Below are 17,802 nucleotides of genomic sequence, written 5' to 3'. Positions count from 1 at the left end.
TGTGTGACTTGATCTTTAGACTCTACTGTATTGGCTTTCACGTGTTTATGGTGGTCATGACAGGCTTTTGAGTCTTTTTTTTTTTAATTTTTGACCACACCCTGCACCATGTGCTGATATCTGCTCTGATAGAGTACCTGAAGAACTATGAACAGAGGTTTGTGACATAGTACAGGAGGCAGTGATCAAGATCATTCCCCAGAAAAAGAAATACAAAAAGGCAAAATGGTTGTCTGAGGAGGCCTTACAAATAGCTGAGAAAAGAAGAGAAGCTAAAGGCAAAGGAGAAAAGGAAAGACATACTCATTTGAATGCAGTTTCAAAGAATAGCAAGGAGAGATAAGAAAGCTTTCCTCAGCAATCAATGCAAAGAAATAGAGGACAACAATAGAATGGGAAAGACTAGAGATCTCTTCAAGAAAATTAGACATACCAAGGCAATATTTCATGCAAAGATGGGTTCAATAAGAACAGAAATGGTATGGACCTATCAGAAGCAGAAGATATTAAGAAGAGGTGGCAAGAATACACAGAAGAACTATACAAAAAGGTCTTCATGACCCAGATAACCACAATGGTGTGTTCACTCATCTAGAGCCAGGCATCTTTGGAAAACTCAGCAGTGGCCACAGGACTCGAAAAGGTCCGTTCATTCCAATCCCAAAGAATGTTCAAACTACCATACAATTGCACTCATCTCACACGCTAGCAAGGTAATGCTCAAAATTCTCCAAGCCAGGCTTCAACAGTACATGAACCGTGAACTTCCAGATGTTCAAGCTGGATTTAGAAAAGGCAGAGGAATCAGAGATCAAACTGCCAACATCTGTTGGATCATCGAAAAGCAAGAGAATACCAGAAAAACACCTACTTCTGCTTTATTGACTATGCCAAAGCCTTTGACTGTGTAGATCACAACAAATTGTGGAAAATTCTGAAAGAGATGGGAATACCAGATGACCTTACCTGCCTCCTGAGAAACCTGTATGCAGGTGAAGAAGCAACAATAGAACCGGACATGGAACAACAGACTGTTTCCAAATCGGGAAAGGAGAACATCAAGGCTGTATATTGTCACCCTGCTTATTTAACTTATGTGCAGAGTACATCATGAGACATGCTAGGCTGGATGAAGAACAAGCTGGAATCAAGGTTGCCGAGAGAAATATCAATAACCTCAGATATGCAGATGACACCACCCTGTGGCAGAAAGTAAAGAAGAACTAAAGAGCCTCTTGATGAAAGTGAAAGAGGAGAGTGAAAAAGTTGGCTTAAAGCTCAACATTCAGAAAACTAAGATCATGGCATCTGATCCCATCACTTCATGGCAAATAGATGGGGAAACAATGGACACAGTGGCTGACTTTGTTTTTTGGGGACTCCAAAATCACTGCAGATAGTAATTGCAGCCATGAAACTGAAAGATGCTTGCTCCTTGGAAGAAAAATTATGACCAACCTAGACAGCATAGTAAAAAGCAGAGACATTACTTTGCCAACAAAGATCCATCTAGTCAAAGCATGGTTTTTCCAGTAGTTATGTATGGATGTGAGAGTTGGACTATAAAAAAAGCTGGGGGAAAAAAAAAAACCCTGAGCACCGAAGAATTGATACTTTTGAACTGTGGTGTTGGAGAAGACTCTTGAGAGTCCCTTGGACTTCAAGGAGATCCAACCCATCCATCCTATAGGAAATCAGTCCTGAATAGTCATTGGAAGGACTGATGCTGAAGCTGAAACTTCAATACTTTGGCCAACTGATGTGAAGTACTGACTCATTGGAAAAGACACTGATGCTGGGAAAGATTGAAGGCAGGAGGAGAAGGGGACGACAGAGGATGAGAAAGTTGGATGACCTCACCAACTCACTGAACATGAGTTTGAGCAAGCTCCTGTAGTTGGTGATGGACAGGGAAGCCTGGTGTGCTGTAGTCCATGGATAGGGTCACAATGAGTTGGACAGGACTAAGCGATGGAAACAAACTACTCCAGGTGCAACCTTAGCAGGGATTGAACCCACACTCTCTGCATTGGAAGGTGGAGTCTTAACCATTGGACCACCAAGGAAGTCCCTGCTTCCTTAAGCAAACACTGGTTAGTTTGTTTCCAAAGCCCGGTCAGCGCCGGACACGGTTTCCCACTCTCCATCTCTTCCCATGTGCTTTCCTGTCTCGTGGCCCCTGAGCAGCCTGGACACCCCACTTCCCCAAAGTGGACTCCACACCACTGTCTTGTGTGGGAGCTTTCCCAGCTTGAAATGGCCTGGCCAAGCCATCTATGTGGCTCCTGTTGATTTCTTACTGGACTGGCATGAAATACTGACACCCGTGAAGCGGCTATGAAGCTCTGAACACATCATGCCACACTCTCTGCAGCAGAATCAGTTCCTGATCACCTGGTAAAGTGAGACGTCTCTCCATGAAGGCTCCCTTCTGGAAGTCCTGAGGACTTTCCTAAGGACTTTCCAGACATCTGTTAAGGGGAGAAGGATTTTAGAAGCTAATTTGTCTCACTGATTCACTGATGGGAGCTCTTTAAAAATACATCTGTTTATTGGCAGCACTTTGTACAAGATATAAAAATCAGTGGTAAATGTCACATTTAAGGGAAAATAAAACAAGCGTGTAAACGCTCAAGGAGCCCTTAATGACGGATGTTATTTTCTTTCTAGCAGCCAGCATCGTGATTCTGAAGTCAACTGGACGTCCTGGGATGTAGGCAAGTCCGCAAGAGAAACCTGGCTTTCTGCTCCTTTTGGGTTGCCTCCTAACAGGCCCCTGGGAGACCAGCCCTATGGGGGAAAGGGCTGGAATTCGGCCAGTATCAGCTGCTGTGTCAGAAAGACTTAGTGCTCATGCACTGTTCCCTGGTCGAGGTCTTGGAAGTGAGGGAGAATCATGGTACCTCTGCTTTAGAAAGGTATCACACAGGTATGAACATATATAAACTACAACTCTGTTATTACCTGTAGTGACTTATAAGAAATTCACCTATAAGACAGTCTGACTCTTTGCGATCTTATGGACTGTAGCCCACCAGGCTCCTCTGTGTATGGAATTTTCCAGGCAAGAATACTGGAGTATGTTGCCATTTCTTTCTCTGGGGAATCTTTCCGACCCAGAGATCGGAACCTGAGTCTCTTATGTCTCCTGCGTTGGCAGGTATGTTCTTTACCACTAGCGCCACCTAGGAAGCCCTATAAGACAGTAATGTGAAAGTCACTCAGTCATGTCCGACTCTGTGACCCCATGGACTATACAGCCCATGGGATTCTCCAGGCCAGAACACTGGAGTGGGTAGTCTTTACCTTCTCCAGGGGATCTTCCCAACCCAGGGATCGAACCCAGGTCTCCCAAATTGCAGGCAGATTCTTTACCAGCTGAGCCATTCATATTAGTTCATCATCATAATATTTAAATACCTCCTTCAACTTCAGAATTGTTTTACAAGGTATGTTAAAATTTCTTCTCCAAATAGGGACTTCTCTGGTGGTCCAGTGGCTAAGACACCATGCTTGCAGTGCAGGGGGCCTGGGTTCCATCCCTGGTCAGCGAAATAGATCCTATATGTCACAACTAAGGCCCAGTGCAGCCAAATAAATAAATATTTTTTAAAAAAGAACCAGATCCGCAAAATGCAATATTGGCCTGTCTTTTGCCTTGATCCACATCTAACACTTTCACATCCACATCCCATTTTCATTCCTAGAATGCCCTTGGGAGGTGGGCAGAGTGGGGACTCATATTCATATTGTATTTATTATTTATTTATTTATGTTTGTCCCTGGTAGCTCAGCTAGTAAAGAATCTGCCTGCAATGCAGGAGTCCCCAGTTTGATTCCTGGGTTGGGAAGATCTGCTGGAGAAGGGATAGGCTACCCACTCCAATATTCTTGGGCTTCCCTTGTGGTTCAGCTGATAGAGAATCTGCCTGCAATGTGGGAGACCTGGGTTCAATCCCTGGGTTGGGAAGATCCCCTGGAGAAGGGAAAGGCTACCCACTCCAGTATTCTGGCCTGGAGAATTCCATGGACTGCATAATCCATAGAGTTGCAAAGAGTTGGACACGACTGAGCAACTTATACTTTCATTTCTTTCAGAAGTTTATTGTAGCAGTGCTTACAAAACAAAGCTAGACATAAGCCCAGTGCCCACAGTAGGAAAATGCACTTTAAAAATTAGGGTAAAAACCATACAGCAAGATATTTTATAGCAATTTTACATTATGCTATTGAAATATGTACATGGCATAGAAAAATACCCACTACATGCTTTTCTGATAACTTCTATGGTTGTAGAAAATTTGAACACTATAGAAAAATTAATAATCTCAATCCTCAGAAGTAACAATTTCCCTCATTTTGCTGAATATTCTTCTAGTCTGCTTTATACACATATAAACATATTCAGCTAGTGTGCCTCTTTTACAGAAGGGGAAAGCGAGGCTCAGAGAAGCCTCCAATCCAAGCAGATCCCTCTGTGAGCCTATGACGTGTGACATAGGTTGAGAAGACTTGGGGACACCCTAAAGAGAAACAGGGGCTGCATTATGACTGCATCACGGTCACTCCAAGTGACTGGCTCTGTTGAGAGGCAGGAGAGATGGATGGGTCCTGAAAGGAGCTCCTTCTCCCCAGATGCCCTTCACCGTGTTTTCAGGGGGCTTCCCTGGTTGTTCAGACAGTAAAGAATCCGTCTGCCAACCCAGGAGATGCAGGTTCGATCCCTGTGTCGGGTAGATCCCCTGGAGGAGGGCATGGCAACTCCAGTATTCCTGCCTGAGAAATCCCATGGACAGAAGAGCCTGGCAGGCTACAGTCCTTGGGGTCGCAAAGAATCAGACACAACTGAACGAGTAGGCATGGGTGTTTTCAGGGATTTGGTGGCAAGTTTGAAACTGCAGAGGCTCCCTTGGGCCACCAGGGGCTCCTGTGAGCCTAGGCAAGAATCTGTCAATAATAGAAGGTCTCAGGGCCGATACCCTGGGGCAGCGTAGGGCTGCCAAGCTATGGTTCGTCTGGCTGCTCCTCTCCAGAACAGCTCTGAATGGTCTGTTTTCTAAATCAGGCCTCATATTCCACTTCATGAGACAGCGCCAGATAGTGTCTATGTCCAAGGTCACAATAGCATCCTCTGGTAGACTTGGGCAAAAACACGTCACACTCAAGGACTTCCCAAGTGACTCATTGGTAAATAATCTGCCTGCCAATACAGGAGACAGCGCACACGGATGCTATGCTCGGGCTGCAGCGTGGCTATGAGTTTACTTTCGTTTTAATTTTAAATAATTGGCCACTGGGAGATTTTACATAAGATCTAGAATCTCTGTTTTTGGAAGATTGTCAGATCTGCTGCCCTGAGCCTATATTTCTGCCTTGCAATGTGTGCATGCATGCTCAGCTGTTCAGTCGAGTCTGACTCTTTGCAACCCCATGGACTATAGCCCACCACACTCCGCTGTCCGTGGGGATTCTCCAGGCAAGAATACTGGAGTGGGTAGCCATGCCTGCCTTCAAGGGATCTTCTCGACCCAGGGATCCAACCCAGGTCTCCTGAGGCTCCTGCATTGGCAGGCAGATTCTTAACTTGCAAACGTGTAGTCAGAACTAAGTTGCCAGTGTCCCCCACCTTTTTAAAAAATATATTTATTTATTTGGCTGCCTTGAGTCTTAATTGTAGCACGCAGAATCTTCACTGTGTCATGCGAGATCTTTCCTCACAGGCTCGGTTGTTGCCATGCTCACGCTTAGTTGCTCCATGGAATAAGGGATCTTAGTTCTGTGATCAGGGATTGAACCCACGTCCCCTGTATTGCAAGGAAGATTCTAACCACTGGACCACCAGGGAAGTCCCCCATCAGTGTCTCCTTCAGACTGTTCCTGAGTCTCATTTTCCCACAGTCCTCACCACTCCCTATCATCTTGGACCCAGCCTCCGTCAGTCATCGCATCTCCTGCCAAACCTCTGGAGGTATTTGATTTTGCTCTTGAGGGGCACATGTTGCTTAAAGAAGCAGACTGTGAGTTAGAACATACAGACTTTTTTAAACATTTATTTTTAATTGCTTTACAATATTGTGTTGGTTTCTGCCATACATCAACATGGATCAGCCATAGTATACACATGTCCCCTTCCTCTTGAACCTCCCTCCCACCCCCAACCCCATCCGACCCCATCCCAACCCTCTAGGTCATCACAGAGCACCAGGTTAAGCTCCCTGTGTCCCTCATATAGCAAATGCCCACTGGCTATCTATTTTGCATATGGTAATACACATGTTTCCATGCTACTCTCTCCATACATCCCACCCTGTCCTTCCCCCACTGTGTCCACAAGCCTGCAGAACATGCAATCTTTGCTACACAGTGAGGTCAAGAGCCTTAGGCTTGGCAAAGATTTCATCTGTGACCACATGAGCTGCAGCTTCCATCCACCAACCCTCCAGTTCCTTTCAGCCACCTCCTCTTCACTCCAGAAGGAGGCTGTGTAAAGTTCACTTGCCCATTTCCCTGGACAGGTGTGGGTCAGCAGAGTCAGCAAGGCCTGGCTTCAGGAGGCTCCAGGGTCTCCTGTGTGGCCTGGTTATCAAGGGCTGCAGTAAGTGCTCCCAGCTTGGTAAATGCAAAGTTAGATCTCTCCAACATACGCTGGAGAATTTACATATGTGGCAGTAGCCATCCAGTGGGTTTTGTTCAATTGCCAAGTCATGTCTGACTCTTTGTGACCCCATGACTGTAGCACACCAGGGTTCCCTGTCCCTCATCATGTCCCAGAATTTGCCCAAGTTCATGTGCATTGAATTGGTGATGCCATCCAACCATCCTATCCTCTGTTGCCCACTTTTCCTTTCGCCTACAGTCTTTCCTAGCATCAGTGTCTTTTCCAATGAGTCAGTTGTTCACATAAGGTGGCTAAAGTATTGGCGCTTCAGCTTCAGCATCAGTCCTTCCAATGAATATTTAAGGATGATTTCCTTTAGGATTGACTGATTTGATCTCTTTGCTGTCCAAGGGACTCTCAAGAGGCTTCTCCTGTACCACAGTTCAAAAACATCAATTCTTCGGCGCTCAGCCTTCTTTAAGGTCCAGCTCTCACACGTACATGACTACTGGAAAGACCATATTCTTGGCTATACGGACCTTTGTCAGCAAAGTGATGTCTTTGCTTTTTAATACGCTGTCTAGGTTTGTCATAGCTTTCCTACCAAGAAGAAATCTTCTCATTTCATGGCTGCAGTCACCATTCACAGTGATTTTAGAGCCTAAGAAGAGAAAAATCTGTCACTGCTTCCACCTTTTCCCCTTCTATTTTCAATGAAGTGATGGGATCGGATGAGAATTCGATCTGAGCTTTAAGCTGGCTTTTTCACTCTCCTCATTCACCCTCATCAAGAGGCTCTTTAGTTCCTCTTCGCTTTCTGCCGTTAAAGTGGTATCATCTGCATATCTGAGGCTGTTGATATTTGTCCCAGCAACCCGATGGGTAGCAGACACTTTACCTTTACCACCCACGGAATTCCCTTGGTTCACTGTCACCTTGGCTTGTTCTCTGGGCCATGTCTCTGAAGCCCTAGAAGAGATGGCATGGGTGGCCATTGGACGGGTGAGTGAAGAAGAGTGGGCTGGGTGGGACCCTGCAATGGCAAAATCTTCACAGGTCAGTGCCCAAGGGCTGCAGTAAATACTTTGGACAAGAGGCCAGGGATATTCTCTAGGGCCAGGCAGGCAGTGACATCTTAAGAGAATCTAGACTCAGTACTTCCCTGGTGGTCCAGTGGCTAAGACTTTGCACTCCTAATGCAGGGGACCCAGGTTCGATTCCTAGTCAGGGAACTAGATCCCAGGTGCTGCAACAACAACAACAGAAAGATCCTGCGTGCCACAACAAAGATCAAAGATCCCTCATGCTGCAACTAAGACCCAGTGCAGCCAAATAAATACATTTTAAAAATTAATAAAAAAAGAGAATCTAGACTCTTTAGTGTCATTACTTGTTTTCCTTCCTTTCCTGCAAAATTCCAGATGCAAAAGCATCTCTCTCCTGCACCCCTGGGGTAAAGAATGCCTCCCAACTGGGAGCCCATGAGATGAGATGGGATGTAGATGTGGCTGTCTCAAACTGGGCTCTGCCGACTAGTGACCAGTGAGGAGGCCTGGGTGGGTCTCCGTGCTTCCTCACAAGAATGGGGTGGGTGACCCCCATCTTTCAGAGCTGCCGGCTTACACAGAGCAGGAACATAGGAGAGCATCTTTGCACAAGCGTGAGTTATCAGCTCCCTCCCTGTGGAGAGCCACAGGTGCTGGAGGAGTCTGATACTCTGGACCATCTGGGTAGCGGGAGGAGCCCGGCTTTGAGGGAGCACATTGCCACACACTGTCCACCTTCTGGGTCCCCACGTCCATGCAGGGACTGCCACTCAGCGCCTGGCTGAATTTCACATCCCAGTCACCAAGGGTGTGGGAAATGAGAAGATCAGTCCAGACCATTAATTAATAATTACCTTTCTCTGTTTAGAGTCCTTTAAAATGGCTTGTTCTCTGCAGAACACAAAGCAATCTTCTCATACCCTACTAATGCCTTCTCTTCTCTGAGACCAGCAAGCCAGAGTCAAGTGAACAGATGAGGCATGAGAATTTATGTGAAAAGACCCAAGCTCAGGGCGGTGGGAGACGCACTGGTGAATAATGTGTCAAAATCAATAGACCCTACAGCCATCCTTTTATTATTCTTTAAGTATTTCTTTAAAAAATATTTAATTATTCTTATTTTATTTATTTTTATTTTTTGGCCACTCAGCATGTGGAATCTGAGTTCCCTGACCAGGGATTGAACCTGCTGCGCTAAGTCTCTCAGTCATGTCCAACTCTTTGTGACCCCAAGGACTATAACCCGCCAGGTTCCTCTGTACATGGGGATTCTCCAGGCAAGAATACTGAATGGGTTCCTATTTTCTACTCCAGGGGATCTTCCCAGCCCAGGGATCGAACTCAGGTCCCCTGCATTACAGGTGGATTCTTCACCAACTGAGCCACCAGAGAAGCCCGAATCTGCAGCCCCCTGCAATGGGAGCGTGCAGTCCCAACCACTGACCCACCAGGAAAGTACCTCCTCTTTTTAGTCCCAATAAACTGAACCACAGGGGGGGGCCTGACAAAGGGATGGTTGACTACGAGAGATTGGGCTTGTAGCTGTCTGCTCCCCAGGTAAGACGTGGGGCATATAGCCAGACCTACCTCTCCCAGGAGGACATGCAGGATCTTAAGGGATCTCTATTTCAGGAAAAATAAGGATCATGAGGGCTTCCCAGGTGGCGCTAGTGGTAAAGAACCCACCTGTCAGTGCAGGAGACACAAGAGACGCAGGTTCAACCCCTGGGTAGGGAGGAACCCCTGGAGGAGAGCATGGCAATCCACTCTAGTATTCTTGCCTGAGGAATCCCAATGGACAGAGGAGCCTGGTGGGCTACAGTCCATGGGGTTGCAAAAAGTCAGACATGACTGAGTTCGCATGCACACACACATAGATTGATATGGGAGCAATAGATTGAAATAGGACTTTGGTGATAAAGAAGTAACGGTCAAAGACACAGTAATCTAAGACCTAAAAGCACAGGCTTTTTTTTCCAGCCATAGCCTCCACTGTTTGTCCTTTTGTGATTTTTCCAAGGCTGGGATAGAAGAGACTGAGGCCATGTCAGCCTGGACAGCAAAGCTTTGTATACAGGCAGTGCTGACAACTGGCTGCGTCATGACTTTAGTGGAAAGCAGGAAATTATAAGATGCCTTGAGTGATGTCCATTGAGGGAGTGAATGTGTCTCTCTGGGTCTAGAAGGAGAGAGAGGATGTTTGTGCTTCTGTCCAGACAGAATGAGCTGGGGCTTGGCGGGGTCCATGGTTTAAATCATGGCTCAGGTGGTAAAAAATCTGCCTGCAGCAAAGGAGTCACAGAAGACACGGGTTTGAAATCTGGGTCTGGATGTTCCCCTGGAGGAGGAAATGGCAACCCACAACGCATTCTAAGGAGCATTCTCAGAAATCAGAGAAATTGCTGAACAAGAAGACAGGTTTTAGAAGAATCAGAATCCACTGAGTATGTAGATCGATTAATGATAATGTCCTTGATCGCTTGGAGATGTGGCCACCTGGGAGAGGCAGGATTTTCGAAGCTGGGCTTGCTAAAGGTGCCCACATTTCTCCATTCTTTTATAGACACTGAGATGGATATTTTAATGTTTTAACTGGGATCCAGGGACGGGAGACACATGCTTTGATCATCAGCAAACAATTCTGCCTTGTGGCTGATACGGATGGAGTCCGGGTCTCCTCCAGGGAGTTGAGTCCAGAACATCTATTTGGCCAGTCCACTGGTCCACTGGACAGGAGCATCCCTCCCAAGCATCAGTTAATGAGTGAGGAGAGGGCTTCCCTGGTGGTCAAGTGGTTAAGAATCAGCCTCCCAATGCAGGAGACACACGTTCAATTCCTGGTCCAGGCAGATCCCACAGGCCTTAGAGCAACTAAGCCCGCCTGCCTAGGGCCTGTGCTCCACAACCAGAGAAGCCACTGCAATAAGAAGCCTGCGCACCGCAACGAAGAGTAACCCCCACTCTCTACAACTGGAGAAAGCCCCCGTGCAGCAACAAAGACCCAGAACAGCCAAAAATAAATAAATAAATCTTAAAAAAATATATCAGAGCTATCTTTAAAAACACTACGAGGAGCAGACTATTCCCAACAGAAGGGCCATCTTGGAAAGAATATATTTTTTGGCCATTCTGTGAGGCATGCAGGATCTTAGCTCCCCAACCAGGGATCAAACCCACACCCCCTGCACTGGAAGTGTGGATTCTTAACCACTGGATCACCAGGGAATTCCCAGGAGGGCTGTCTTGGAAGCTGAGCAACTATTGTATTGACGGAGGTCTGGATTCAGGTCCACCCATGCCCTCCTGGGGCTTGGTACAGAGGCTGTTCCTCTGTATGGGCCTCACTGCTGTGCCAGCCTGGACCACAACCTCTCTAATGGGCCAAGTTCAAACATCATTTTCTCAGATGTTGTTATGAACTTAACTGTGTCCCCTGTTCCCCTCAATTCATAGGTTCAAGACCTTAACTCCCAGGATTTCAGAATGCGACTGTATTTGGAGATGTGGGCCTTTCAAGAGGTAACAAAGGTAAAAGGAAGCCATATGGGTGGACCCTAATTCAATATGACTGGCGTCTTTACAGGGCTTCCCAGGTGGCTCAGTGCTTAAGAATCTGCCTCAGTGTAGGAGACGAGGGTTTGATCCCTGAGTCAGGAAGATCCCTTGGAGCGGGAAATGGCAACCCACTCCAGTATTCTTGCCTGGGAAATCCCATGGAGAGAGGCGCCTGGCGGTCTATAGTCTATGGGGCTGCAAAGAGTCAGACACGACTAATCACGCGCGTGCACACACACACACAAGGGGTCCTTATTAGAAGAGGAGATTAGGACACAGACGCAGAGGGAAGACGAAATGAAGACCCAGGGAGAAGGCAGCTGTCTTCAAACAAAGGAGAGAAGCCTCAGAAGAAACCAGCCCTGCTGACACCTGGATCCCAGACTTCTCACGTCCAGCCTTGAGAAAAAATAAGTTCTTGTTATTTAAGCCCCACCCCCAACCTGTGGTACTTTATCACGACACCCTAGGAAATTAACACAGATGTCCTGGTTGCACAAGAAACAACTGATTCAATGCAGGCAGCCCAAGGTGGGCACAGGTGACCTTCCCAAGGCACATGGGCAACACTGCATCGGTAGGATTGATAGGCTACCACCTAGAGCTGGCACTTCCATCTTAGCAAGTCTGGGGACATGTTGAGCTGTGAAGGGATAGGTTTTTGTCACTGTCCCCAGGGCTTATAGGAGGGGCCTAAGGAACGGTGAGGGGGCTGTCATCTTATTTTGTGTATGTGTGCTCAGTCACATCCGACTCTCGAGACCCTATGGACTGTAGCCCACTGGCTCCTCTGTTCACAGGATTCTCCAGGCAAGAATACTGGACTGGGTAGCCATCCCTCCTCCAGGGGATCTTCCCGACCCAGTGATCGAACCCTGTGTCTCTTTCATCTCCTGCACTGGCAGGCAGATTCTTTACCACTGCGCCACCTGGGAAGCCCTGTCATCTTACTGCTGTGTCTTAAAACTCCTCAGGGTCTTTTACCTGTCTACAGTGCCCAGTGCAATACCATTTTATGAGCCAATTCCAGGCAGTCGTTGAGGATTCTGAGGCCTCATTCTGGCTGCGTGGGAAAGGATGTCATGATTGATCAGCAATGTCTGCTCCGGGCAAGCAGAGGAGGCATGACAGACGTGTCCAATCTATCTGCAGCTTCTAGAACATAAGGAGCTCAACCTGAGTCATGGAGAAGTCAGTGTAGCCAAAGAGAGCTGGCTGTGATGATGAAGACCATGCACTTCCAGGACACCTGTTGGCTGTCAATGCCAACCATTAGATGACAAATAGATGTCACCTCTGGCCAACCTGTTATGGCCACCTGAGCATGAAAATTCATGTCCACGTTCATGTTCATGGAAACAGCATCATATTTCAACTCCCGTGTCTGCCATGGACGTGGACTGCAGGAGTGACTGCTTCTTGGATCTTGCTCAGTCTGCGGGGGAACCTCAGGGTTTCTTTGTGTCACGCTGTCCCAAGGTGGAGGACGAAATGCCATTCTGGAGTCTGTGGGGTTCTATAAGCCGAGGCATTAGGAGTTAGATCTTTTAGAGGAAGGGTCCAAACCCTTCTGGAGCCTGGCTTCCCTCCCTGGGGCAGGCACACCACAGAGGGTGCAAGAGTGTGGGCCAGAACAGAAGGTTACCTCTTCCCAGAGTGGTAACATAAGTAGGATAAAATACTGAAAAACACTTTAAACTAGGTACTTCGTTGGTGGTCCAGTGGTTATGATTCCACCTTTCAATGTAGGGGACGTGGGTTCAATCCCCGGTCAGGGAACCAGCATCTCACATGCTAGGGGGCCAGTGAAGCCTGCAACAACTAGAGAAGCCCACACTACTGAGCCGACTAAGACCTGACACACCCAAAAATAAATCAATATTCTAAAGAAAGCTTTAATAAAAATACTTTAGGCATAAAAAAATCAAAAGAATTTAAAAATATTTAAAAATTCCCAGAACGGAGTATAAACTACATGGTGGCAGTAGTTTAGTTGCTCAGTCGTGTCTGACTCTTTGCAACCCCAGGGACTGTAGCCCACCAGGTTCCTCTGTCCAGGGGATGTCCCAGGGAAGAATACATACTGAACATGAAATGTGTGCCTTGAGCCCAGTTGTTTACTGAGACTTAGGGGCACATTCCCTCTTCTGTCACTGGGCCAGCAGGCAGGCAGGACATGACTAAAGAGGCCAGGCGGCAGGCACAGTGAAGGATGCTTGTTTGGCTGGGTGCCCCTTCAGTGCTACAGGAGGGGCCTCTTAGATGGCTGGGGCAGGCTGGGGATGCTGGGATCAGGGATCCCACCCTAACCTCTTCCCAGCTAGGATGCTGTCCCTCTATGTTCCCCTTGAAATAAGTTTTCCAAGGGGGCTCCATCTGGAGGGCTTGAAGCATCATTGTCCCTGGAGGGACCACCTTCAGGAATGGCCAGCACAGGGGCATGTGTTCAAGAACACACATAGGATAGACTTCCCTGGTGGTCGAGTGATTAGGACTCTGTGCTTCCACTGAAGGGGGTGTGGGTTCCATTCCTGGTTGGGGAACTTAGATCCTACATGCTGTACACTGAGGCCAAAAAATAAGGGGAAAAAAAAACTTTTAAAAGAGAACACACAGAGGAAATCCACGGAGCACTGAAGTCCATGGTGAAGCTAGAAGCAGACTCTGGAAGGGGAGGTCCACAAGGACCTCCTTTGTAACTTCGTTTGTAAACACCTACTGTGTGTTAGAGAAGCTTCCCTGATGGCTCAGTGGTAAAAGAAGCCACCTGCAATGCAGCAGACGCATAGCTTCCCAGCTGGTGCAGTAGTAAAGAATCTGCCTGCCAATGCAGGAGATGTCAGAGACACAGGTTTGATCCCTGGGCTGAGAAGATCCCCTGGAGGAGAAAATGGCAACCCACTCCAGTATTCTTGCCTGGGAAATCCCATGGACAGAGGAACCTGGTGGGTTGCAGTCCATGGGCTCGCCTTGGGCCAAGAGTTGGACACGAATGAGTGACTGAGCATGCACCATGTATTAGACTCTTTCAGATATATCACCAAATATGATTTCCACAACAACCCAGCAAAGAAGGCGATAGCTTCCTAAGTTTGAAACAGGGAAAGAGTCTCTGAAGGAGTTAGATGATTCCCTGGAGTAATAATTGACTGTAGCAGAGACTGGTTACAGAGGGACCACTTCCCAGGCTCAAATGTGAATGACCTCATTTAACTGCATCCTCACAATGTGGAACTGGTCATCAGAGATCAGAGTTAAGTGCAGCTATATATATATATATATATTTTTTTTTTTTTTTTTTTTTGAGTGCTGACTCTACATCAGGAGTGATTTCCTTTTGGCAACTTCATATGATAGGTGAGAAGAACATAGGTTTCAAAATCAAATGATCTCGGTTTGGAAGACCAGCTCTCCTACCCTGAATTAACCTTGAGTAATTCAAGTTGCTTCTCTGACCGTAAGTTTCCTCATCAGGATAATGGGGATGATAATTGTCACCCTGGGAATTAAATGACCAGCACATAGAAAATGCTTAGCATACAATAAGTGCCCAATAAATGGAACTGACTTTCAGGTATGGCTTCTCCTGGGGTTTTATGAATGTGAGAACGGAAGCTCAAAAAGGCATCTCGATGAAATTAAGGTCTTCTGACCAGAGGCAGAGCAGGGACTAAATGCTGATCTATCAGATGCAGGCCTCCGGGCTCCTTCTCCCGTGTGGACACAAGATAATTGATTTTCACAGGACTGCTCCCCAGTCATCAAGAACAATCAAGCTTTCTGATCGTAAGAAGCACAGAATGCACTTGAGGAATATTTCCTTCCCAAACAAGTGAAATAGTTGAAAATGTTGCCACATTTGATGTTTTAATGTGAACTTCAGTTATCTAAAAAATTCATTGACATGGACCAATTCCAGAGCCTCTGATGCCAAAATTCAGAACCTTTCCGGTCTTTCTCCACATCAGGAGTTATTATAGCATTAGCCTCAGAGTCTTGGAATCTTGCCAATTTTATAAACACTGTTCTTTCTATTGTGGCTGGACAGGATAAGTTAGGGACATTTTCCTTGATACCATTTCATTTTCCACTTACATCGTAGAAATATTGTCGAATCTAAATGACACTACACAAACCACCTTGGACTGCAGCTTTTGAGTCTGGGCTGTGATGGTGTGGCCTGGTAGTGTAAATATTTGTTGAAGAAAGATTAACTAGCAGGGCATTATATTCGGAATGGCTGCCTTTTTCATTAACCCTGTAAGGAAATACACCGGAGTGATAGCTAGTCCTCTAAATCACAACTTTCAAGCAGTTAATAGAACATTTCTCTTCAGGCTAATTCAGGTTCGTATTGCTTTTAAAACCCTTTATTTTACCATAACCTTGTCTATCTAAAATGTACATCTTAACGATCTAATGGCTGGAAATTTGCAGTAAATTTCCAAACATATTTGGGTGCAGAGATACATTATACTTCAGGCATTCGTTACTTGAATGGCGTTCAGAAATATTAAACACAACTGAAAAAAAAAGTGACTGGGAAATTAATCACTTGGAATAAGAATATATTAAAGATTATGCAGCATCAACTGAAAGCTTACTCACAATATCTCTTTTGGACAAATGTGAAGTCATAGCTTCCAGAATAGATTTCCAGGGTAAGTTTGCACTTGACAATTTTCCTTCTCGTGTGTCCTCAAAGCTGCTACATGTCTTAGGTTGACCCATCCCTGAAAATGTAGCTGTAATCCAAATCCAGTTTGTAAATCACATCAAAGGCCTTGGATGTTGGACTTTCTGATGTCCTAAACCCACTGTGCAGGTTTGCAGAGACCACAGATCAGGTCATTACAGTTACATTACATTACATTACAATCTATCTCAAGTGGTGGACTAAGGAGACGGAGGGAAAGGACAGGAAACTCAAGGCATCAAACCCCTAATTGCCTGAATCCATGCTTTATGTAAAGGAGTAAGATTGCATCCTAGACATTGATTTTCTGACTGGAATCTGGTGAAGCTCAGGTAAACCCCCATGGTGATTAAGAAGAGCTGCAAGTTGATGCAGAAGTGGACTAACATGAAAACAGACCAGAGACCCTGCGTGGGACTTCATTTCTGGATCCAAAGCCACACGGTGACCTTATTGAGCATCTAGTGAGAAGGTGGATCACCTTGGTCTTTCCTGACAGGTTTTCCTTTCCAGAACTTTCCTTATGGGCCAAGAGACGATTATAAAATTCAGCTCCCTAATGCGTTCTGCCTCCCACCCCCTCAAATCACCCAGACACACCTTCCACTTCTACACTGATGTGGGGAAAAAATACCTGAAACGCTGTATGAGGCTGTAGATGAGGACAAAATCAGAGGGAGCCTTGACATTTTAGACAGGCTGCCGCCAACAGAACTTTCCCCAGAAAGTTACATCAAATGTGACCTTCATCAGCTACACTGAGAAGGATCTGTTCCAGGTTACTGTCAGCCACAAGAAGGGACTGAGTTTTAGGCAATGAACTTGAGGAGAACAAATTTCCAACTTTGATTCAGTTTCAACTCAGACTCCCTATAAACCCCTCCCTGGAGAGGCGCCGAGGACCCCAAAGGGAGGCGGTACAGCTCGAGGGAGTGACGGTGCTTGGAACACAGACCAGCGCTCTTCCAGGCTTTAGAGACCCGAGCCCCGCAGCCGAACACGGACTGCTGCAACGCAGAGCCGGCGCGGCTCCCACCCCGGCCGCCCCAAGCTGCTGCTACCTGCCGGCGCCGGGCCGGCCTCCCCTGTCCATCCAGGCGCACCCAGGGCGCCGTGCCACCAGTGGTGGTTGAGGGGGGGTGGTCCCGGCCCCGAGTGGCCGTGCGGGTCTCCTCGAGGCGGCGTATCTCCTCCAGCAGATCCTCCGCGCGCGGCCGGCCGACTGGCTCCGCGGCCGGAGACCACCCCTCTTCCCCCAGCGCCCCGCGCGACGCCCCGGTCCCCCGACCGCGCTGCGCCCGGGCCCCGCAGGGACCCGGGGTGCGCCCGCAGTGCTTACCTGGCGAGGCAGTCCAGTGCGCTCGCTGCGGCGCGTGCTGGCCGGTGCCGCGGGGCGCGGGGCACGGGGCGCGGGGGGCGCTGCCCAGGCCGGGCTGGGCGGGCTGCGGCTGAGTCAGCGCCCCGGCGGCGCGGGCGAGCCCCGGCCAGCAGCCGAGAGGGGGCTCTGAGCGGAGCGGCAGCCGTCCTGGCATTTTAAAGGCGAGGCAGCTGGATGCTGTTCAAGCGGAAACGCAGGGAGAAACTTCAGCCCCCGGGGCAGAGCAGAGCGTGGGCCGCGCGGAGGGGGCCCGGGAGCCCCTGGCCGGCGCACACACCAGCCTGGGCTTGTCTGGTACGCTCTTCCCAAGCTCTCCTTTCAGATTTTTCCTTTATGGGAAAGCGAACACCTCTCTCAGGGCATCCTCCTTCCTGCATTATGCTTTTTAGTGAGACCAACGTTTGCATCAAAGTTAGGAGCAAGACCAGGAGGCCAGCTGGAAAGTCTGGTGAATGCAATTAGACAAGAAAAGGAAATGGGGGTTAAAACACTGAAGTTGTGCATTTGTAAAGAAGCCAGAAATGGGAGG

At 47.6% G+C, this 17,802-nt stretch overlaps 1 protein-coding gene and 1 non-coding gene across 3 annotated transcripts in view; one reads left to right on the top strand and one right to left on the bottom strand.

Moving 5' to 3' along the window:
- CTXND1 (cortexin domain containing 1) overlaps nucleotides 1–17,428 on the bottom strand; it is a 46,977-nt gene extending 29,549 nt beyond the window's left edge. Inside the window, exon 1 of one of the 2 annotated variants that reach the window (XM_043434455.1) lies at nucleotides 17,235–17,428. In XM_043434455.1, the coding sequence (XP_043290390.1) occupies nucleotides 17,235–17,427 (193 nt within the window). In that variant the 5' untranslated portion in view covers nucleotide 17,428. The remainder of the gene's footprint in view (nucleotides 1–17,234) is intronic. The other variant, XM_043434456.1, reaches the window with a different exon arrangement.
- TRNAR-CCU lies at nucleotides 7,758–7,830 on the top strand. Its single transcript has one exon. It is a non-coding gene; the product is annotated as a tRNA-Arg (tRNA).
- Nucleotides 17,429–17,802: the final 374 nt, after the last annotated feature.

The sequence above is a fragment of the Cervus canadensis genome, chromosome 17 (assembly GCF_019320065.1).
Source record: "Cervus canadensis isolate Bull #8, Minnesota chromosome 17, ASM1932006v1, whole genome shotgun sequence".
Classification (NCBI taxonomy): domain Eukaryota; kingdom Metazoa; phylum Chordata; class Mammalia; order Artiodactyla; family Cervidae; genus Cervus; species Cervus canadensis.
The sequence above is the reverse complement of the archived record's forward strand: the minus strand, read 5'-3'. Positions and strand labels throughout refer to the sequence as shown.